This window comes from Numenius arquata, chromosome 20, assembly GCF_964106895.1.
Source record: "Numenius arquata chromosome 20, bNumArq3.hap1.1, whole genome shotgun sequence".
In the NCBI taxonomy this organism is placed as follows: Eukaryota; Metazoa; Chordata; class Aves; order Charadriiformes; family Scolopacidae; genus Numenius; species Numenius arquata.
Window position 1 is genome coordinate 9,088,246 of NC_133595.1, and position 24,029 is coordinate 9,112,274.

Consider the following 24,029-nt stretch of genomic DNA (forward strand, 5'->3'; position numbering starts at 1 on the left):
TTGCACTACGCTGTTAAAACACAGTTAATGATTTCAGCAAGCATGTCCACTGCAGGAGAGGAAGGGTTAACAGTCAACCGTACCCCAGGAACAGCATAGTAAAAGGATAAGTAATTTCCATCTTACATAAGTTTAGGTAAGCCATTGTCTTCCACAAATCTCTTTAAAATAAAGACAAAGGCATCCTATATGTGAACTGTATATTTTCAGTTACATTAAGACAAAAACTAATCTGCCTTCTATGTTCAGTTCTGTAGATAACTGAAAACCTTTAGCCTCCCTTACTTTCTTAAGGAGGCAAGTCTATAGCTGCCTGACCATGCTCAGCACACAGCACAGTGACTTCCAATTCTCTGCAAGCTCCTCTTGTGTAGTTGTTTTATGTCTTCGCAGTAATAGGCTGCACAGGCTTTAGAAGTAAAAGGGCAGACAGTAGTAGCTCAATTGTGAAAGGATATGGTGTAAACAAAGCCAATAAATAAAATAGATATGTGCATAAAATTGCTGCTCTCGGGGATGGATGGCTCCCAGTCAGTGCTAAGGTAGTATGCACACTTGGAATCACACCGCTGTAGAAGTTTCCAGATTTCAACAAAGATGGGTTAGCAAAGAAGCATCTGAAACCAATCGTGCAAAACCAGGGTTCCACAGTGACCAGCAGGAAAAAGTGAGCACAAGCTTTTTTGGATACTGAGCCACTCTTGGTGCAGGCTCTGAGCAGAGACGCTGCTGGGTGGGGGACATTGCCATTCCTGCTGTTGCAGAGGGATGCCCCAGGATCCGTGCCTGGGCCTGTGCAGCGTCTCAGCAGGATCTGCTTCCCCTTGGCTACTGCACTATCAGAGAGCAGCAGGGGTATGACACATGGCACTTCCTTCTTTTAAGCACTTATAGCAACTTTTGGTTTAAGTTCTTTTAAAGGCAGATAATTCTTATGATTATCAGGGAACGTTTAAACAGTGCCTGTAGGGCTTGGGGTCTGGGAGAGGTATGATGAACAGGAGGGTGTTTTGATCGAAACAATGGGAATTGTGTTTCCCAGAGAAAAATATTTCGTTAAATAATTTCCTCACTTATAGTAATTGTTACTCCTGGAAGTAGTAAACTTGGGGCAAGAATAAAATCCCACCTTTTTGTGCACAGAGCAAGTGCAGGCCATTGGGATCGGGGAACAGCACTGCAAACGACTGGGAGGTACTGTGAGACTGTGTCCCTCCGTGTCTGCTGTTCATAGGACTGTCTCGAGCCAAGTCAAGGAACGTGCAGAGGAGCTTTGAGGGGCAGCATGTCGGGTGCCCATCCTCTGGAGGGCTTCATCCCTCTCCAGTGTCTGTGCTGTGCTATAAAGGGCACCCTTTTCCGAACTATAGATAGCCACCCTTGTTGTATTCTGAGTTTTCCTTATTTTACCCCACAGATGAATTAGATCTTTTACAAACGACACCAGCTGCTGATGTTCTTGCACTTTTTTCTAGTTCATTAGAATAGTGGTGTTCTTTCTTTTCAAAGAAAGCCTTTCTTCTTCTCATAAAGGAGGCACTGCCATGTGATCCTGATCTCCTCTGATAAACTTGGCAGCCTCTTCTTTTTTCTCTATAAAACTGACAGCTTTCAGAAGCCATCGTGTGCTTCTATAACCGTTTGACCTCACTTTTCATTCACTGTCTGTAGAGAGGTTCTCTTAAGTAAGAAAAACAGAAAGTAAACGAGACCCCTTCTGAACTGAAGGACAGAGATCTTCTAGTGACAAATGTGTAACAAATTAGGAAGTCTTTTTGGCACAGATTTCCAGTGTAAAGCGTGTATGTTTGCTCTCCACTGAATCCTTTGCCGCTTTCAAAAAGTGTCTGTAGAGATGACGTTCCCTTGGCATGGCACATGATCAGGAATTCCAGGGAGACTGGTACGAGTGCTCCTTGGCATTACACTTACGCCACTGCAGGAAAGGGGCTGGGAAGGAGTCAGGGCTGCCATAGGAAGCAAAAACAGAACTTAAAAATATGGGCCGGCAACGCATGAACTGAAAGTGCATATGGGATGGACTAGGGCGTGACTGGTGCTGACGCAGGAGAGTGTAACAGGCAGCCTTTCAGCTACTGTTGGATTGTCAGTTGAAGATTTGGGTGTCTTTCTCAGCTGGAAAACATAAAAAAGAGTGGGGGGTTTGGTGGCTCACTCGCGTTAGCGTGACGTGGCATGCGGGAGGAGGATGGGATCATGTGCATTCAGGTTATTTGTGACAGCGCAGCCCGTGCGTGCTCCCTGTGGCATTTCACAGTGACAGGCATGGGATGTCTAACGCAATGGTAACCGTGTGAGATGGTAGGTGTTTGTCACCAAAATCCATGGAGGATGCCTGTTTGCCAGGACCAGACACCCTCTCTAGCACACGGATGTGATGAGATGCAGACAACAGTCTTGTAGGAGAGACATGTTCAGGATTGGTGAGGTCACTAGAAATGCTGTTTTGCAGGCATAAGAGAATTTTGGTAGGAAAAAAAATGCTGTGTCCATGAACAGTAGCACTGCTTATCCCTCCTTCCTCCATCTGGATAGATGTGACTGGGTGTTTAACATTATATCTTGGATTTTACCATAAAAGATGATACGTTTGGGTTCTCTTTGGGAAGAGAGAGATGAACATTTTGTACGGTGGTAGGGGGCTGTGGGTGCAGCAGGAGCGTTGGTGCGGGACGTGGATGCCACTGTAAAAACTGTTTCTATTCATCCTCCTCTCGTCTTTACTGACTCCTGGTGAGTGCGGAGGCTTTGTTTGTTTTGTGTTCCTGTTGAGATTTGTTTGGTTGTTTTTTCCTTTCACGCACAATCATTAAGGACAGTCTGTGCTGCCACCGTTCAGAAAGCTTGTCTTCTATTGCTCTGACTGCATTTCCCAGACCATCCGTTTCTACTTGGCTGTAATGTGATTGAACAGAGGTGAGGAGCATTTCATTTTCTGCTCTGGATGTTGTCTTTAGAGCCAGCCACGGTCAGACATCCGACCGATTCCTCTGGGAAGTCCCTGTTCTCGGGATGGGTGGGTCCCTGCTGGACTCTGCGGCCCCTTTCTGGGTCGGACCTGCACAGACGCTCACGGGCATTTTATGTCGGGTTCTAACGCTCTGCGCACCGTGCCGTAGTAGAGCAATTAGAAGAAGTGGAATTGTTTTGCGTGTAGCGAGATGAGAGCTGCACGTTAAGAGCCTGCAGGCTTGGAAGTGACGCGGGCGTTGCACGTCCCGGCCCCGAATCACGGGCTGCCGGAGCCCGCCGGGTGGACGCGCGTTTCCCGCAGGCATCGGCACTCGGGGACCGGGCCGCCGGGCGGGCACTGCTCGGTCGCTGCCCGCCCCCAGGCCGCGGAGGGTGCCGGCCGGGCCCCGAGGCAGCCCCCACCCCGGTCCTCGACGCCGCCCGGTTCCCCGGGGCCCGCCGAGCGTGGGGCGCGCGCTGTAAACACGGGTGCGGGTGACGTCACGGGGGGGCGTGTCCCGGCGGGCGCGGGGCGGAGGGGAGCGGGGCCGCCCGCCCGCCCGGCCCCGCCGCCGCAGACAATGGAAGGCGGCGGCCGCAGCCGCCTCCCGCCGCCCGCGGGCAGAGCCGGCCTCCGCTGAGCGCGGCGGGGAGGCGTCGGACGGGGCTGGTATCCCGCTATGGCGGCGGCGGGCGGCCTCGGCGTGGGCTGAGGGCGGCGGCGGGACCCCGCTCCCCGCCGAGACAGCCCGAGCCGAAGCGCCCGGCGGCGGGGTCTCGGGGCCGCCCGCCCCGGGGCGGGTGCGGGAGGGTGCCGGGCGCGGCCATGGGCGCTTGAGCACGCCCGGGGTAACTGGGGCCGCCGCCTCGCCGGCTCCCAGCCCCTCGCCTGACCCGCCGCCCGGTGCCTTTGTCGGCCGCCCGCGGTTCCTGTCCCGGGCCCGTCTGCGGCTCCGGCGCGCCGGTGGGGCGGGCGGCAGCCGCGTCCCCCAAGTGACCCGCCCGGTCCGTCGCCGTGCGGGGAGACTGGCAGGTCTCCCACATGCTGGACCCTGCCCCGGAGCCCGCCGGTGCTGCGGCGCTGCCCCCCGCCGCCAGCCTTCGGGCGGCCCTGCGCCCCGCCATGCCCCCCGCCGCTGGACGTCGCTCCGCACCCTCCGCCGCGGCCGGGGCTCTCCCCGTCCCGGGGCGCGCCGGCGAGCGCTAGCCCCTGCACGGCCGAGGAGCGGGGCGGGCACCGCTGAGGCTCCCGCCGGCGGCACCGAGGAGCTCCGGCGGGCGAGGATGCGAAAGGCGACGGCCGGGTGTGGGGGAGCCCGCCGTGTCCGCCCCCGCTGCAGGGTCCGCGCCAGGCGCTGCCTGGAGCCGCCGCTGATGCCTCTGTAGACTCCCAGGTCAGTCCGCCGGTGCCAGATGTTGTGGGTTTGTTTACCTGGAAACAGGCAGAGGCACTGCAGAGGGGTCCGGGACCTCCACCCTGTGCAGATGTGACAGAATACTGCTTCCAGTAAGTATTACAGGATGGTGTGTCGTGTGGTATTTGTTTGGGTTAAATCTGCATGCTTCTGTGGTGTTCGTGACTCGACTGTACCTGCAACGTGAACGCGCGCCCTTTTAAGCTCGCTGTTCCTCCCCCTTCTCCCTGTGCCCCCAGCTGTGGGACGCGGTGGCGTTTCCCTCCCGTGTTGCTGATGTTACGATGCAGGCTGAGAGTTGTAACAGCACTTTTATTGTAGCATCACCTGTGCAGAGGGACAGATAGCGTCTAACACCTCTCGCGTTCCCAGGTGGTGCGGTGCAGGATGAGGTCAGTAGCCCAGACCTTCCCCCGGGAGTTCAGGGATGCTCGAGGCACACGCCTGCTCCCTGCCAGGTTATTGCAAAACTTGTTTTGCAGGGCAGTTCTCAAAAAGAGCAGGACTAGGAAGGGGAATTCAGAAGACCTATATAGGCCACTCCCAGTTAGAGATGGGGTAAACGTGACTGATGTCTGACTTTTTGAAAGCTTCCAGTGAAGGAAATATCTATCTCTTTTGCTGACCTATTCTAGTGTTTCACAGTTTTGTGGCTTGCAGCAGTTCCTATTTACCTAATTTTGCAGCAAATAGAGGCCATTTTACATCATTCTGCTCGTCAGTCTGGTGATTTCTGGGTGAATATTTTGTTTCTTGAGTTTGCAATTTTTACAAGAGAGAACTCGGGTCAGAATTTTTACAGTACTTACAGTACCCGAGCACAGATACTGCGTGGTGCCCCGTGAGGTGCTTTTTCCCTGTTTACAGCTCCCTTAGGGTGTAACCCCGAGGGGAGAGGGTCTCGGTGAGCGGTGGGTAGCACCGTGTGGGTGAGCAGCAGCGCGGCACGTCCTCCTAGGCTGCTGCTGTGTTGTTCTTCGCACACATCCAAAAAGAACATCTTTCACAGTGTTGGCATTCATGGGAAAGCACAGACAATTTCTGACCTGAGGTACAGAGGGTGACCTTAGGCAGCCAACTGTTTTTGTACAGATTACTAAATAGCACAAGAAGTGACATCTTTAGTGGTCTGCCCTACCTCTAAAATATGTCAAGTCCACATGGCGTCTCTAAAACCTTTCCTGGTTTGCTGAAGTAGCTGTTCCTGGATAACATGGAAACCTTGCCATCCCTAAGCTCTGGGGAAGAGAAGACTGAAAAATAGGCAGCAAGTGCTGTTGGTAAAGGGACTGGCACCTGGGGAAGAAGTCAGCCTGAGCCATCCCCTTCTCTTCTCTAGCAATGGCATGATAAAGAAAAGTGGGGGGAAGTACCATCTTCTGGGGGAGTACTGGCTGCTCGGGGTGACAGAGAGGGACAGAGTAGTCCCAAATGGCATGGGAGTAGTAGCTAAAGTCCTACAGCACTGGAAGAATTATGGGAAGAGTGTTGCCAGTAAGAAGTCTTGCCCTGGTAGGTGGATTAATTGCTTAAAATCAATGACGCTGCCTGTACATGCAGGTCTGGATTACATCATTGTCCCTGCCCATGCTCAGTAGTGTTTATTTCTTCTGTGAAAGCAGGGACTTTCTTCAGCTGTCACTTTGGCTCGGAGTATAAATGCTGTGTTTTCCTCATCTTGTGCCTTAGTAGTTGTGTTATTTCTCACTAATTAAAGGCCTGGAAACAACTTGCCTTGCTCACACAGATACGCGTTTGTTTTAGAATGTTAAGTAAAAATTTTAAGTGCTTTTATTTGCTAGTAGAGACTGTGACCTGTAATAGCTTACTGCTAAACAGAGCTTTTTGTAAGATGCATTGAGGATGCTGCTGCAGCTTCATTTCAGAAATACGTGTTCCTGCGATGATGGCACCTCAGAAATAAGTACTAAACCAGATTAAATTGATGCTGCGACATGGAAGGTGTTCAGGATTTTTACTGTATAGAAGAACCGAGCAAGATTTTATAGGCAAGTGACAGATGATTTGTAAAATGGGAACAGAGCGGTGGCACTCGGAGAAGTGACGTGTCCGTAGGCTGCTTCCATCCCCACCCACCGCTTGCACTGGGCGAGGGAATGGTGTGTCTGACTCCCTCTGCAAAACGGAAAAATGTCTTTGCGCTGCATGTTTTTTTACAGTGCTCAGCTGTCGACTTGTTCCGTTCCGTCTGCGTGTGCTCGTGCAGAGGATGTTGTAAGGCAGAAGCTGCCCTTAAAGAACCTGCATGCGTAGAGAAGCCAGTGCCCTCTGAGCGGCTTCCTGCCCCCTGGGTGTTCCAGCCCAGGACCTGGGGACACAGGCAGATGCAGGTCTCGCACAGCAGCGTTAGTTCAGTGGTTAGAAGTCTGTGGTGAAATAATTGTATCCCGGGCAGATCCTGCCCCAAGTGGGATGTGCAGATCAGGCACCCTCATCCTTTAGTCCTTCCAGTCAAATACTGTCTGTCGTTTGGGTTGTGCAGTGTTTAAAAAACCCCAGACCACCAGGTGAGCATGAAAAAGAGCAAGTGGTGTAGGCACTGCTCTGCTAAGAACTGCTGGTTTATTTTCATCAGTGCAAGGCAGCGTTTCCTCTGTCATAGTTCTGGCAACCCTGCCATGCCATGAGTGGTACAGACAGTTTCTTGCTGGTTGAAGCTTGCTTGGCAAAGGGACGAAAGAGGAGATCCTTTTATATATTTGCTTGTGCAGTAAAGCAGTGTGCAGAGATTAGAAAAGCAGCTCTATGCTAATTTAAACCTGGCTTGTCAAGCGAAGGAGGTCTTGTCACTCGCAGCGGTGTGTTGATGTCCTCTTAGCTCCGTACCTGGACCATAGAGATGTTTTAGGTACCACACATCAAAGTGCAAGATCTGAGACTCGATCTCTGCTAACGTGTGGCTTCACTACATTTTGTAATAAAGCATGAGCAGGAGGCAGTGGTTTGAGCTGGTGCCCACCCATCGGGAACACTGTTTGCATAGCTCAAAAAGAGAAATAAATAGTGTCTTTGGAAGAGGTCTTGGGGTGAGAAGCTGGGGAGGGCTGTGCAGGAGTGAGCTGTGGCAGGGGGGCAGGTGGGGCATCGCACTCGTGACTGAGCTCTGCAGCACAAGAAACTCAAGAAATGGAAAAATTTGCAAGTCTAATTTTTTGGCTCACAAAAAAATCTGAAATTTTAACATCAAAAGCAGAGTCCTTGGGTAAAACCTCAAATATGTGGATATGTTTGTATCCACGTGCATCTTTGCTGCCTTTGGAAAGAGCTGGGATGCTCCCAGTGCAAGATACCTCCTTCTGCTGGGCTGGAGCTGTGTAAATTTCCTCTGTAATGTAGCAGGAGAAAAGCTTATTTTGACAACTTGATTCATATGCTGTTGAGCTCTTGTCTTCAGTGCACTGCGAGGTGGGTACTTGCTGTGAGATCCTCCCCTGAGTATAAAAGATAGGAACATGGAAGCTGTGTTCCTGTAAGTTCGTTGCCTGCTGACCAGGTGGCTCTTACACAGACCCTGATGTGGGCAAGACAGAAGAGAGTGTGACCAGCAGAATTAAGAAATAATAAGAGATAAAGGGTCTTAAATGTCTCCGAGTGGAACCTGGAACGTTCAGCCCTATGGCACTTACAGCCCATCTCTTAATTATTGCAAGGTAAATTGCATAATTCCGGACGGCTTTTTTTTTGGTCTTGTTTGCACTTCATTTCCACCTTGTTTGGGCTGTGTTGACAGTGCTTTTTTGGCAATTAGGTTTTTCACAGGAAAATGCATTAGACAGTTATCAGGACTGGGTCAGGTCTTACCATGTTTTCTTTGCCAGAAAAGATGGTTTTCTTTTGGGGTGAAGCACAGTACTTTGCTTAGAGAATGTGTTGTGGTGCTGTCTGATACCTTCACGGTTGAGCTGGAGGATCTGGTTTCAGACCTCAGTCCTGCTTGGTACCCCATTCCTCTAAGTTTTACACAGCTGTAGCATCCTTCTGTATGGGCTGCTAATGGGGACACAGAGATATCAGTTTTAAAGATAAACTGGGTGTATTGTGTACGACTTGTGGTATATAAAACTGACTTTGGTTTTGAACCTGTTGAACATGGGACTACATAAAGGAAATAAAACGTTTTCATGCCAGTTTCTGTGGCGTAAGTTGTACTTCTATTTTCTACATTATGCTGTCGTCCTTGGGGATGAAGCTGGCCAAGTCCTGTTACTGAGAATACAGAAATGATGTTTTGATGTAAACTTGGGACTTACAGAATACTGATTCCTAGGATGTCACTTAAAGACTTACCCTTTAATTAGGCCTCTGCAAAATCTAAGTTTTTAAGGTACAAGATCATCTTTGTTCTTTGTAGCTTAGTTTTAACGGGGTAGGACTAGTGCAGCCTGGTAAGATAGTTTGGAAGTTCACCTGCCTGTGGACAGTTGATTTTTAAAACGATCCTGAGAGAATCTGCAGGAGTGCACTGAGGAGAGCATGCAGAAATCGGTATTTGTACGTGGTTTACTTTTGGGAGCCTAACTGGAGGTGGGCAGGTTCCCGCGCTGGGCGAGGACGGAAGGAACCGTGCTGTTGGGGGGGTTGAATGTTGCGGGATCTTCCACACAAGGGGTGACCTGTGGTGGTCTCGCTGCAGCGTCTCTGGGCTCACAGCAGGGTGGGCACCGTGCTGCCCGGGCCAAGTGCCATTCATCCAGCATGTGTCTGAGTCTCCATGTAGAATGAGAGCCTTTCCTCTCATTTGCTGAGTCCGGGGGGAGCCTCGGGGGAAGGTCCTTTCCTTTGGCTGCTTTGTGCTTTGGTGTTCTTGTTTTGTTCCCTTAAGGATGTACCAACTCCTACAGCATAGATAGTTGCTGTCTTCTCTTTCCTGTTCTTGCTCTCTCTCCAACCCCCTTTTTTTAATTCTCTTACTTTTTTGGTGGATGGTGCATTGCTCGTACTTCAAGTGGCCAGTTGCTCTTGAAGAGGACACCTTGGTGTACTTGATACCATGGAATTATTATGGAAGCACTATACATAAATCATTTTGAAATTGCCATCGGCTGTGTCTTTGTTCTAGCTGCTTAGGTAGTGAGTTTAATCACCTGGAAAATGAGCAGCGTAGAGATTTCCATGCGCCACCGCCCCACTTCCCTCATTTGCTGCCTGGAGATTTCTGATCCACCATGCTCCCTGCTGCGGCGTGAACGCCAGCCCTCACTGCAGAGGGTCCCTTCGCTCTGTGCTGCTGCTCCAGAATGTGTCTCCCCTTCCCATTTTACTAATAGCCCCATATTTCTGACCTGCCTGTAGGCTGAGCAGTGATTTACAAACATCTGTGAAAAAGACCCTTGTCTTGGTAAGATGCTGCAGGGTTACAGGTTACTGTGGTGAGTTTATAATGTCCTTCAGATGCCTGTTAAGTCAAACAGATACCTCTGCTCCCTAAATCAGGTAATGCTGCCCTGAGAGCTTCCCGGGAACACCGTCCGGTTGTCTGAATAGGAATACGTGGGAGCACCAGATGCTGTTTCAATTTCTGTTTCCTAAGAAAAGTTCCTTGCTCTTCTTTCTTTGTTCTAGTGTTCCCATCCGGGGGTAGTGGTGGTGACATAGGTCCATTTAGTGACTTCAGTCCTCCAAAGTGCCAGGAAGTGGTGTTGTTAGCTCGGTATCAGGAATGGTGGAGGCTTCACTCATTAGAGATCACAGAGCCTAGAGAGAAGAACCAGGAAAATGGGCACAGACATGGGGCCCTCCGTTTCTGTTACACAATGGATTCAGCTTGAAAAAAAATGGGGACAGAATAGTAATCTGCACAGAGTACTTCTGCATGTCGTTGGAATAATTTTCTCCTGCTGTTTCTGGCTGTACAGAATAATTCTTCTCTTCTGACAGCTAAATTGGTAGGAGCACATCTCCAGTATCTTGCAGCCCTGGGCTGCTTATTCTGTAATGCCAGTTCAAGCCAAACTTCTTCTTCTTTAAAAAAGATGCTACTTTGCCCATACGAGATTGAAGGCTCGGATACGATCCCTGGTGTGTGTTGCTGCTCTTAGCTCTAATAAAACGCGAGCGCTGGCTGCCCTGCTAGCGAGAGTGGTGTTAAATGTACAGAACGGAGCTGTGAGCCTGCGCGGCAATCATGGCCTCGTTTCCCGGAGCCCGAGCTGTAGTAGCCCATTGGCCACGGTCCCGCGGTGCGCGGGGATCCGCAGTGTACGTGCGGCGGCGGGCGACGGAGGCGTTGCCGCGGGCTGCACTGCAGCACTGCAGCATCCCCGGCAGGGATGGCGCGGCCTGTGCTGTGGCCACGTTACCAGCGTTCCCTCCTGTCACCGTCAGTCGCTTTCCCAGAGGCTTTGCAATTAACAGGACAAATTAATCATTAATAAGGTGCTGATAATAAGTGATATTGCTTTGGACTAGGCGAGAAGAGGCTGCAGTGGGCTCCCCTCTGGCAGGAGGTTTGGGGGTGCTGGCTGCACTCCCTGGCTCTCGCGCCGGGCTGGAACGCTGCGGTACAGCCCCTTGGACCCGAGCTCTCGGCTACCATCAAACCACGGCCACCTCACAGGGAGAGGGGCACGTCCTTAGCCAGAGGACCTGAGCGGTCTCTTATCGGTGGTCTGCAGCGTGGTCTCCAGTGCTGCCCAGCAGAGAGGTGGGGTCTCTCTGATACCCTCCGGTGGGAGCTGAGCCTTGCTGAGCACACAAGTGCTCCTGCAATGCACTCTGCGTGTAACCAGGTCACTCGGAGAAGACTTTCCCTTTTAAAACCTGATCAGAGCTTATTCGTTTTGATGCACAGATTGCTGTTGCTGTCAGTGGGCTTTGTTCTGGGTTATCAGTGCTCTGCACCACCACGTCATCGCCACGGGTGCGTGAAACCCAACAGCATGAGGGTTGTCTTTTCTCCACGGTTTATTATATACACTGTTAGCATGATAGCAAGATTTGTGAAATGCCCCCTGTCCACAAAATTATCCTGCCCAGCTTCACATGAGCTGCGTGAAGCTTCCCCCTTATGGGTCACAAGGCAGAAGGAGCTCTCTGTTTTGCAGCCAGTCGAGCTGCACTGACCGGCCCTGAGCACAGAACGATTGTTTGAGTTGTTCCCTGCAGTAGCGGGTTTAGCAATGCCCTGTTACCCTGTCTAAATCCGCCTGCCCCACTATTCAAGCATTGCTAGCTGTATAATAGTGCCAGGTTACAGTGGAAGGAGGAGAAAGTAACTAATACAGCCTTTAGCTGTCTGCAGAGGCCAGAGGGCTCAAGCGCTGTACTGCTTTTCAGAGTGGTGTTACTGGATTATCAGGGCCCATACTCTGTGATTTCTGGTAGTTCTGTCTCTGGCGCTTGGCTGAAGCTGTTTTCCAAGAAAAGGAGCCTGTCAGGGAAGGAGCAAGTGCCTTTTAAAGGTTTCATGTTCTAAGCACAGAAGGAAGCAGAGGAGTCTTCCTCCAGGTACCGTTGTTGCATGGTTTCAGGGGCCAAGCCAAGCTGACTTCAGGACTCTTGGAAAGGAGGGGGATTGGCTCTAACACTGAGAGTAGTTTGACAGAAATGATGCCACTGAAATGCTGGCTGAATGGTTATATTTGCTTACGGTCTGCTTTTGTGTTCAAAGAACTTGCGTTACCCCAGTCCTTTATCGTGTGCATAGAGCTAGATTCACAAAGGAAGGGATCCATCTTCCACCTGCGTTTTTAATTTTTCAGTCTGTTTCCTTTAAGGAATTTCTCTGGAATTGCAGTCAACAGGCTGCTGCAGGAACTTGAAGAGCTGGGGAGCTGCAGGGCAAGTGTCCCTGTGTGTTGCCAAGCGGAGCAGATCTGCTGTGTGACTTCCAGGATAGTTGTTTGTGGCTTCCTGCTGTTGGATGCCAAAACCTGAGCTTTCTTTCCATGGAAATATCCTTATTCTGGTTTCCTCTAACCTAGATAACCAGTTCAGGATGTCGATATTGGAGCGACTTGAGCAGATGGAGAGGAGAATGGCTGAAATGACAGGCTCCCAGCAGCACAAACAAGGAGTAGGAGGTGGGAGCAACGGGAACGGGAACGGAGGAACGCAAGTGCAGGTATGAGCCCCGCTGTGTCCCCACACGGCAGCTTTGTGCTTTCCTACCAGAGTTTGGTTTTGGGGTGGCTGGAAAGGATTATAGTTTTTCCTAAACAAGTCTGGCTTGTGGGTGTCTCTAACAGCAGTTGGCTTTCACTCGCATTTGCCACTGTCTGGGTACTTGTGGCAGTGGGAGACTGCCTGCTCGGGGCAGGTTGCAGCTCCCCTCGGTGGTTAAACTGGGATGTGTGTGGTGTTTCAGTGCGTTTCTGGGACTGGGACACTGGGCAGCTGCTTTGAGAGCCGCGTGGTGGTGGTGTGCGAGAAGATGATGAGTCGTGCTTGCTGGGCAAAGTCCAAACACTTGATCCATTCAAAGACTTTCCGAGGAATGACACTGCTCCACCTAGCCGCTGCCCAGGGCTATGCTACACTGATCCAGACCCTCATCAAATGGCGGTAAGACCCAGCCCTTGGACTCTTGGGGGTCAGTACAGGCATGGCAGAAGCATATGTAAGCTCTGCTTGGTCCAGATTTCTTGTTGTCCCTTACAGACAGCCAAGTCCCTGAACTTGTTCGTGCCTCTGATCTGGTGGGACCTGTCTCTTGAGAGAGCGAGTCCAGGCACTGGATGTATCATGCTCTTAAAGTCTCTGGTGGGGGCACTATCTGTAGTAAATATATGTGTCACGGGCATATGCGTGGCCACTTCTTTGTGGTGTGGTGCCTTGGGCAAAGCTGTGCATTTGGGCAATGACCCTACCATGGCTGCAGAGCATCATTTGTTCTGTCCTTTCCTCTGCAGCACTAAACACGCAGACAGCATCGATCTGGAGCTGGAAGTTGACCCTTTGAATGTGGATCATTTCTCCTGCACTCCTCTGGTAAGAGCAGAAACTGAAACTTCTGGTAGAATCTGAGGACCCTACGAGTTCTTCCTGATGTGTTATTTTCCTAATGTGTTTCACACTCCAAAGAGTAGATGTTTCTTGTGTGTCTTTGCTGTGCAAATGGTCAGACACCACACTATCAGCCTCCTGGCATTTTGTTGAGGGAGATCACACAGAAAAAACCTTGTCATTGAGTAATATGAGGAAAAGGACAGACAGGTGGTTCAGGTTTGTGTTTTACCCAAAATCTAGTCTCTAGTATCATGTTGGGGAGAGAACTTTACACACCTTCTTTCAAGTTGTTCTCTTTGATTGACTGTAGAGGTTATAAAATCGTTACAATATCTTGGACATTGGAATCATGAAATTGTGACTGAGAATTTAGACAAGCAAAAAGCCAAAGCAGGTGGAACCAGAAGTGCCAGTTTACAACAGCAGAGTGTTGATTTTATTGTTCTCGACCTTTAGTCCTGTCTGCATGTCTCTGATCTCAGAGAGTCCTTTGCATGTGAGGCTGTTCTGTCTATGTAGTGATGCCAGTGTCAAAAAAAAAAATGGCAAAAATAGCCAAATCCCAAAACCATTTATTACTAAATAAGAAACTAAATAAGAAATTGTCAGCTTCATTTGGCAGATGGAGGTTTCTCTGTCATAGGGAATAGCATCCGTCTTATCCTCTGTAATGGCCGTTTGTCAGAACAGAACATCTATGAAAGCCAGCTGCTGGAGCTCAAGCATGTTTTGGTTTTGCTTATCAGAGTCGTTTTTCCATCAGGTGGGAGCAGAGTCCACTGCATTAGGAGGGAAGGAGAAGGCAGGTCGCCCAGTGGGTCAATTATCTGTTCTTTTCCAGATGTGGGCATGTGCCCTGGGCCACATGGACGCAGCCGTTGTGCTGTACAAGTGGGACCGCCGAGCCATCTCTATTCCTGACTCCCTCGGGAGGCTGCCCCTGGCCATCGCCCGCTCTCGAGGCCACGTGAAGTTGGCAGAGTGCTTGGAGCAGCTCCAGCGCGATGAGCAAACTCAGCTTGGGCAAAACCCCAGGGTCCAGTGCCCCTCAAGCACAGACTCCAACACAGAGAACTGGGTGTCCCAGTGGCACAGTGAACTTGTTGCCTCTCAAGAGCCTCAGAAAGGAGTCACTGTGATTTCCAGTACAAACACAGGTAAAACAGCCCTGAGGGCATGTGCGCTTTGCTGACACTTAACATGTGAAAACCTGGGGGGAAGGAGCTCCCCTGGATGGTAGATGCCGCATGTAGCCCAGCTGTCCACACTTAATTCTTTCCTTGTGGGCTCTCTGTCATGTGCTCTGTGCACTTGCATGAGTATCAGGAAGAGGAGTGAATGCCTGCTTTAAAAAGGTGTGCGTGTTCCTTAGGAGTGGTTGAGGCAGTGTCCTCCTGGGGTGATTGTTACTCCCTTTGCTCATCCTGTTGGGTGTCCCAGAGCAGGGTGCAAATCTGCCTGCAGCTCGGTGGCAGAAGCTGTTGTGGTTCCCACAGCCATCACGGGTTGGGTGTTTTGTTTTGACCATTGATCTGTTTGTTTCCAGAGCTGAGACGACCAAGATCAGAACCTTCCAGTTACTACAGCAGTGAGACTCAGAAAGATTACCCTGCACCCAAAAAACATAAGCTGAGCCCTGAATACTTTCAAGCCCGGCAAGAGAAGCTGCTTTCCACTGCGCTGAGCCTGGAGCAGCCAAGCATCAGGAAGCAGAACTCCAGCTCCAAGCAATCCGCCACTGAGACAATCAGCCCCAGTGAAGGGATAAGGGACTATGGCCGGGAGCTCTCCCAGCACATCCAAGAAGGGTTCCGGGGCTCTGGCAGCCAAGCAGGCATCAAATGGAACCCAAAAGACATTTATATTGGTGTGTCTGCAGTGCAGGTGTCGGGGAGCCAGAAGGGGGCTGCGCTGGGAAAGGACACTGTAGCCCATCGGCTACGCCAGCGGGAGCAGATGAACGTGCTGATGATGGCTGACAGGGAGATGGTGGATGCAGAGCTCTTGTCCTACAGGGACAGTGCAGGGGAGGAGGACTGCTTACACCACATGGATGACTTGCAGGTAAACGTGCCCGTAGCACTGAGATCAGCAGTCTGGGAGAACGTGGTGGCTGCACAGAAGAGCCTGTGAGAAACGTAGAGACTCTGTGGGGTGGTCATACAATCAATGTGTACTGTCTCCTGGTTTCAAAGGGTGTCCTTTCAACCGCAGGCAAAGGCTAATGGTTAGTGTTTAGGGTCGTGCACTGGCATACGCTTCAGCAGTGCACAGAATGCACAAAATTGTTTGGAATTGTGCAAGGAAAAAGGAAAAATCAGAGCCTTCTGTTCACATCAGTAAAGGAAGCTGAGGTGACCCTGTAGCCCTTTGGGAATGGGGAAGCCATCCCTCTGAGGACGAGGTGACCAGGAGAGACAGTGCTGTGGTGCAGGCCAAGCCACTGCACTTTAAAGGGCAAGGAGGTAAGAGTGGATACGGGGAGAGACAGTGGGCTCGGGGAAGGAAAAATCCCAGCAGGTATGGAATAGAGGAAATAAAAACACATCAGATGCAAGACAGAAGTAGTCACTGGGGAAAAGATACTGTGTTTGGCCTTCTGAGCAAAGAGAGCACTGGGAGCACAGCCTACATGCACCGCCTTGGCATCTCTGAATGTTCTCATCTTCCTGGTGTAACACAGGTGAACCAGATCTTTGCAAAATAAGAACTGTTTTCTGTTCTCTGTATTAAAAATTCCTATGAACCTGGGCAGGTGGGGGGATATGGTTCAGAAGGGCTCCTGATGAAGCTGTCATCCCAAGGGTTTTAACTTCTCTTGATGTGCCTTTATTGTCCTGTCGTGCTCTACTGCACGTCTCGGTGAAAGAGTGGCAGTGCCGCTCTTCCTTTGGGAACAGGATCACAGTGACAGCTGTCAGCAGTGCACAGCAAAGGTCCAGTGACATAAACCTTTCACCAGATCTCCTAGGCTCCTCAAACACTCAATGGAAAACAGGTCTGGGGAATATGAAACCCTGCAGTGCTTTGTCAGAAGAGACAGAAAAGCAAATGAGCTCTGGTTAATAAATTTCTCTCCAATGCGAGACAAGCAGTAGACTCCAGTTTGGGGACAATGGGGCAGTCTGTCTAAGGCTAGGCTGTAGCACTCAAGCACAAGGCTCCCGCTGCCAGGCAGGAACGGTTTGCTCTCCTCTCCCCCTCCCAGGTGAACATGATGACACTTGCGGAGCACATTATTGAAGCTACGCCTGACAGGATCAAGCGGGAGAATTTTGTGCCAATGGAGTCGCCACTGGTGGAGAGAACGGAGGGTGCTGCCATGAGCACCACGATGAGCTGGCTGGCCAGTTACCTCGCCGATGTCGACCATCTGCCCAGTGCCGCACAGATACGGTCAGTGGGAGGTGTGGAGTCGCTCTGGGGTTTCGAGTGGTGCGAGTGCTGGGCAGCAGCGCGCAGTCTTTAGTCTGCAGGTGCTGTTTCTCAGTGGGGCTCGATGCTGGTGTTCAAGCCCAGCCATACTCTCCTGGTCAAACATATTGTTGCCAGCACAGCTGTAAATTCATGGGAGAACTGGCGTGCATGCAAGAGGAGGCAGGAGGGGAATGTGGCCACAAGGTCTGACTTGTGGCTTCTCTTCCAGTGCCAAGTGTGTGCCATGTGGTACGGGCAGGCTCAGGAATGTGGGGTGTTGCTCGGAGAGAGTGAGGGGAGCATGAACTTGAACTCGGAAATGTTGTAGTCCTTATCTGTGATGCCAGCCCAGGTGCTCTGTGATCCAATAATTCCTACTGTGATTGGTATTTCAGAAGTCTGTATAGTGAACCCCTGACCCCTTCTTCGAACACCAGCTTGAGCCCCGCAGGCTCACCAATCAATGAAATAGCTTTTGAGAAACCCAGCCTTCCCTCGGCAGCAGACTGGTCTGAATTTCTGAGTGCATCCACCAGCGAGAAGGTAGAAAATGAGTTTGCACAGTTAACTCTGTCTGATCATGAGCAGAGGGAACTCTATGAAGCTGCCAAACTCGTCCAGACAGTGTTCAGGAAATACAAGGTATGTGGCCAAAATGTCCAATGTCTTCCTTGTTAGGTGTGAAGAGAGTGTAATTTGTTACAAAACAAAATGTGGGTAATACCCATTCCTGGGACAGAAGTACAGTTCTTATCATAATCTTTTCAATGCTCCTGGCATTTGCTTGTTGATGTTTACCCAGCAACTGGAGAGAGCATGCCATGCCATGCCTTCTGTGCTAGAACAGCACTCGCAAAGAATATCATCAAAATACACCCCAGAGGTCCTGGTTAGTTGCCTGCTTGGTATAAAGATCACTTTTTAGGGCTTGTCCCTTGTGTGAGTTGACAGTAGCGATGTCTCCAGGAAATGCCCAGACCAGGTGGCACTGATGGGAGCGATCTAGAAGTAGGTGCCCTGAAGCTGCTCTGAGCCACTTACCGTCTTCCCCCCTGTTTTGGGGCACTCTGACTACTTACTGCTTCTTCTCTTCCCCATGCAGGGTCGTCCTCTCCGGGAACAGCAAGAGGTGGCTGCTGCTGTTATTCAGCGTTGCTACCGAAAGTACAAACAGGTAATCAAGGAAGTTAAATTTTATGGAACGCACGTAAATGCTGTGAACACAGCCCTTTGTAATGGGAATTACCCCACTGTTCCTCTTGTACGCTTTTCAGCATGCAGCGATGAAATACCCTGCTCAGGCAAAATTGAAAAGGGAAGAAAATTCTTGTCCTGAATCTTAATTTTGGAGGGAATCCTTGAAAGGATTTTGTTTGTGATAGCTGCGGTTTTGCTATGAGACAGAGGGCAATGATGTATTCCGTATTGGCCTTTATGCATGCTGTTGCCTGGTGAGACTACTCTCTGACTAGTTGCTTGCCAAATTTCATTGTGAAATTGAAGTTGGTTTTGCCTTTGATAAAGGTGAAGATGAAAAATAGGTTGTTTTATTTTGCACATACTAAACTTTTAAACTGTGTGAAGTCACGTGTTTTAGCTTGATGCAAGTTGTTCCAGGACTGAGACTGTTCTCCAGACTCTAGTTGGAGACACACTTTTAGGCTGAGTTCTTAACCCCAGAAAAAGAAGATACTTTTTCTTTTTCCTTTTTGGCTTTTGGTTGTTTTTTTGTTGGTTTGGGGGTTTTTTGTGGGGGCTAGAGCCCGTGTCCCTCTTCTCTCTATACCCTGCTAGACTCAAGCTGTCTGATGCCTGGTGGCGTGTTACGTAAAGCAAAAGGCAAGATGCCTGTGCTATTTTACAGCCTTCAAAAACATGTATTTGGGAAGCCTTTCTAGTGTTAGGTGACTGCATCGTGATTCACATCCAGCCTGTCACATGGGTGGCATTTGGAGTGGTTTCCTGTAATAGGGAAGCTTAATTCCGTTCAAAAACTGGTTGACACACTGCTTTGTCTTGGATCCTGGAATCACTTCTTTTTGAAAGAAGATGGTTTGGTTTTTTATTTTTTCATTCTTTATTTGCAGAACTAACATTAACTATGTATTTTTCTGTTTCTCCCTAAGCTTACTTGGATAGCCTTGAAGGTAATACAAATACAAACACTATTTTGGAAACAGTTCCCCGTGGGTCACTAACTGTCACATTCGATACAAACCAGGAGAACCTGGCATTTAGAGAAATGCTTTAATAGTATTCACTAATAAATGCCTGTGGGTGAGAAATCACTGACAAACCAAGCCTTATGGGATATAGGTAGGGGCTGCTGTGCCACAGCATTTCAATGTGGTATTACAACTAAAAAAATATTTTAAAAAAGGAAAAGTCTCCAGCTTCCGCAGGTGCTCATATCAGCAGTGGTGGGCTGAGGTGCAGGGAAGGCTTTCCTTTAGCCATCACCCAGTGATCTTTGCCTCGGCGTTCGGGGAGCACAGGAGTGTCCTCTGCATTCTGCATCCCGTCCCCAGTGCCGCCTGCCCCGCGGTTCTGTGCCAGCAGGAGCCCCGTTCTGTGGGTGCGGGTGAGCTGAGCCCCCAGTGCTGGGCTGGCCAGGCTCTGCCCTCAGCGGCTGGAGGACTGCTCCTTCCCTCACCCAGCTGGAGGGAGGAGGAGAGGGAGCAGCTCATCAGCTGTGGGTCTCAGAGCTGAATGCAAGCATATCGGGGTTTAATCTCCCCAGTGACCACTGCTTCCTCTTTCTCATGCCTGTCCTCTGTTCTGTTGCGGTGTTGCTGAGATCAGCACAGGCGTGTGACTGCATCTGAACAGCCACAGCTCTCTGGACCCTTCTATTCAGGGGTTTGTAACTCAGCCACAGAAGTCCCATCTGGGCTAAAAATTGGAAGGAAAACCATGATGAGCCCATGAGTGGACTTACTTAAAATAGCTAACGTAAAACCACAATCTGATCCATCTAATTTAAAATGTTAAAAAGAAAACAACAAAAGAAACGGCAAAATATAACTGCACCTAATGACTGCTTCAATTCCAAAAAGTGAAATTTGGTAAATGGTGGTCTGTGATGATACTGGAGGGGTTTTTGCCTTGGGGTGATGTTGGGGGTGTGTGTTTGTTTGCTTTTTGGATTTTTTTCCCAATAGACAGGAAAACTCCATTGAGATACGTTAGGACATTACCCTGTACAGGGCAGTGGCTGCTATTTCTGTGTCTCATCTGTCTGATAAGGCGAGCAGAAGTCATAGCTGATAAAATATCCAGGAACAACAGACACATAAGTTTTGAAGATGTTAAAACTTTCAAAATGAAATCAGTAAACACTGAAAACCTCTGTCGTAGTGTTAGTTCAGAGGTATGAGTGTAACTTCTGTACACTCTGTAACTTCTGTACACATTCTACACCTGTATCTTAAAAAGGACTTTTAAAAACATGCCTGAATGCACATGGTTTCTGTTCAGTGGCATCTACTTGCGTGCTTTAAAAGGAAAAGGGTGTAGAATAAAGAAGAATTTCTTTTTAAAAGTTTGTGCCTGCTTTATTTGGAATCATGGGGCTAGAAATAATAGAGTGCTAGAGGGAATTTGGATGTGTGACTGCTTATGCAAATTTGTAAGTTCAGTGGATTCTTGTTAGAGACTTCTAATGAGATTTAGTTTTGTCTATGACTTAGGCTCAATATTAGACTTGCTTAATTAATTGTTGTGGGGTTTGGTTTTTGTTTGGATTTGGTTTTGGTTTGTGTGGGTTTTTTTAAGTCATCAGGTGCTATTCCATTTGAAATGCTTGGATTTAAATGGATATTTATGAACAATCAAAACTTTTGCAGTGTTGTGCTATGGCGCAGAAACAAGAAATTAGCTGTTTAAAAGTTAATTGTCCTAGGAAAGTGGAATACACTTTATGAACAGCAAATTTGGTTCTTAAAGTAATTTGTTTAAAAGATATTTTTAAATGAAGACACACAAAAAGTGTATTTTAATTTTGGTTAATTTGGTAGCATTTGGGAATCGACATTCACACTGCTTCATCCTGCTATTCACTTATTCGGGCATATTTTGCTGCTGTTGTTAAGAGTCTTTACAAATAATGACTGCATAGAAATGAGCATCCCATACTTTGTAATGAGATTTCTGTACACAAGGGAGACACACAGTTCCTCTCAACCTGGTCAGGGGTTCATCTCTAAGGCAGAGCCACGGTGGTACAAATACGAAGCTGTGTAAACACAACCCAGGATAAGAAATAAATAAATAAATCGAACAGTAAAACCAATCCCATTAAACTCTTCCAAGGGCAGAAAAACAGGCAGTTGCTTCTTGATGCAGACCAGGTCCTGCACCTCATCTCACCCTTGTTCCTGTTTGCTGTCGCCCTTTTCCCAATCAGCGAGTAGATGCTCCTTTGCTTCTCACTATGTCTTAGTAGTACAAGAGTCTTTCAGTGTAGGAACCTGTTTCTTGATGGGTTTGTTGGAATGCCTCAGCTTCTCTTTGTTTCTCTTATAGTATGCACTTTATAAAAAGATGACGCAAGCTGCCATTCTTATCCAGAGCAAATTCCGAAGTTATTATGAGCAGAAGAAATTCCAGCAAAGCCGACGAGCCGCGATGCTGATCCAGCAGTACTACCGCAGCTACAAGGAGTGTGGGAAGAGGAGGCAGAACCGTCGGGCAGCCACCATTGTACAACAGAAACTCAGGTGAGCTGTTTGGGTGTTAGATGCTACCAGGATCTTTATATATTGTTTTTACAGTCATCAGGACTGTGCTGTAATTTACAGACAAAGGCCAGTGGGAAAAGGACAGCGGTTCATAGGATAATTATTCTTGCATTTAGTATTAGTCTCCCCAGTTTTGCTTATGCTTCAGCGTTGGATTTTTTTTTGTGTGTTTAGAAGCAGTCTGCTTACCAAGAAGCAGGATCAAGCTGCTCGCAAGATTATGCGGTTTTTACGACGCTGCCGCCACAGGTAGGACACAGTCTTTGGTATCTGCCCTTCATTAGAGCAATGCAACGATAGTCAAATGTGTCAGTGATGAGTGCAATGTGAAAGATAACAGAATCACCTCACTACAGAGCTTTTAATCAAATAACAAAGCCCAGCTGCTTCCAAGACACACTGACAGAAGTCAGATCTCTAATTTAGGACTGTTGCTAAATGAGAATCATGTTCAGCTCCATTGCTGGTGTGGTAAAGCTGCCCAGGTTGTGTTGGGAGACACAGAATAAGGAAACTTTGAGCAAGGCAAGGCACATGACTTTAAAAGTTGGACTTGAAGGCTGAAACAAAGCTTACTGAATCCTAGCTACAGCTTGTGAGCACTGCACAAAGCATTCATGGTGTATGGGAAAGTGCAAAATGCGATGGCATCTGGTATACACTGGAAATGCCTTTAGTTTGGTCACAGGATCATTTGGTAAACTCTCATCAAATATGGGTTCTTTTTAATGTGGATGGGTGGAATCTGCCAAAAGCATCAGGCAAGTTAGTTCACGTCAGCCACTCCACACGCACCTCCGTACGCTGGGAGTACAGGCACAGACAAATCATCTCTGCCATGGTGGGACCCCACACCGGTTCCCCAAAGGGCTCACATGGCAGCTACCGCTGCTGTACCCGTACTCTGCTACGTGCAGGACGTTTGTTTTGGGTTTTCAATGAAAGGATCCCATATACAATCAGGGTGCAAACTGGAACTTTGCCAGACAAAAAGTGAATTTGAATGTTTCTGACTCTGCTCCCTCCATTCTCACCACACATGCATTTCATCCACTCAGGAGCTGGTCAGACCTGATGCGTTTTGAAGCGTGTCTAGTTCAGCCCAGTGATGTTTGAACAAGGAGAACTCTGAGAGGCAGAGAGGCATGTGATAAACTTGATTTTAGAAACAGATGGGTCCTTTTTGCAGGATTTCAGAGCTGTAGTTTTCAGGAGGTCAGCGTGGCTCGTGTTGTGGAAGGACCTGCAGGTTCAGTGGGAAGTAACGTGTGGACAAGAAAGAGGGCTTTATAATGTCCAGGCCAGTTCCAAATGCACTTGAAACAGCCACAGTTGTTCATGAAGAAGCACAAGTGGCTTCTTGCTCTCAGCAGGGCATGTGGAAGAGACCAAGAGGTTTGTTTTGTGGTGTCTGTTGGGCAGCATGTCCCACTGAGGCTCAGAACTTCTCTGTCCTCTCAAATCTGCTTGAGATCTAGGCAGTCCTGGGGAAGCCACGTGGCCGTTTCCAGCCGTGTGGTCACCCTGGCCGAGGCTCTTAACAGCCAACTCGCACACAAGCCCAGAGAATAAATCCCTCGCGACTGGCTCTGTCACAGATTTCCCACTAATGTCCAGGATGCGCCATGCACTTCATCCACGCTCGGTCAGGTCTCCAGCTGCCAAGTAACCGGGACTCTCCGGGGCTTAAGGTTCCCACAATTCCAGCAGTTTTTCTTGCCTTCAGCTCTTTGCCTTCCGTTTTCTCAGCATCAGCTGTTTCCATCGCAGAGCGAGACCCTGCTTGTTCTCATCTCTGAAGTTTGCAGGCAGGTCCTGTCCCTGTGCCCGTAGTCAGTCTCCTCTCTCCTCTCTGCGTCTCTGGGAGATGGGTTTAGGTCTTGGGGATTTATAGACAAGGAATAAAAAGAAGCAGCAGAGGGGGAACGATCCAGGTAGAAGAAGAGGGAGTTCCTTCTCATCTGCTCTTCTTCAAGCTTTCTGAATTTTCTGTGTCTTAATAATTACATTTATTCCTCACTGCTTTACTTCTCTTATTTACCTCTTTCTAAGGACAGAGTAACAAAACTTGGGATGTTAAGTAAGTTTAAAACGTCCTCTATATAAGCCTCCTAATTACACCCACTCGGTCTGCTCTGCATCCTGTGTCGCGCTCGCGCAAGATGCAGCTGATGATGCTGTGACTGGTACTTGGGTAACAACACCACGCGCTGTTTTGGGAGTGCTGCTAGTTGGAATCCTGTAATGCACTCCTCTTGAAATGCTCAAAATTAGCACACTGCTGCTATAAACGAGAAATTAGGAAAGCCCCAGGCTCCATAAAGAAATATTTGGGCCATCCAAGCTCCTGAACTTCCAGGGACAAGCCATACAATTAACATCTATTGTAAAAATGGCACTATGGAGCCACTTGTTAAAGCACAGTGCCTTGTCAGTAGAAGGGACAGAAACGACAGATATTTTTGGAAAATCTGAGGGAGTGAGAGAAAAGAGAGCATGCACAGGAACATCACAGAAA

At 49.0% G+C, this 24,029-nt stretch overlaps 1 protein-coding gene across 2 annotated transcripts in view; it reads left to right on the forward strand.

Annotated features, from left to right (window-relative positions):
* Positions 1–24,029, forward strand: part of CAMTA1 (calmodulin binding transcription activator 1) — a 267,647-nt gene that overhangs the window by 231,372 nt on the left and 12,246 nt on the right. Inside the window, exons 12-22 of one of the 2 annotated variants that reach the window (XM_074161814.1) lie at positions 12,332–12,471; positions 12,715–12,911; positions 13,259–13,337; positions 14,197–14,512; positions 14,902–15,419; positions 16,564–16,751; positions 17,168–17,414; positions 17,875–17,946; positions 18,899–18,919; positions 21,297–21,490; positions 21,686–21,760. In XM_074161814.1, coding sequence (XP_074017915.1) covers positions 12,332–12,471; positions 12,715–12,911; positions 13,259–13,337; positions 14,197–14,512; positions 14,902–15,419; positions 16,564–16,751; positions 17,168–17,414; positions 17,875–17,946; positions 18,899–18,919; positions 21,297–21,490; positions 21,686–21,760 — 2,047 coding nt within the window. Of the gene's footprint in view, positions 1–12,331; positions 12,472–12,714; positions 12,912–13,258; positions 13,338–14,196; positions 14,513–14,901; positions 15,420–16,563; positions 16,752–17,167; positions 17,415–17,874; positions 17,947–18,898; positions 18,920–21,296; positions 21,491–21,685; positions 21,761–24,029 lie in introns of those variants that run through there. The other variant, XM_074161815.1, reaches the window with a different exon arrangement.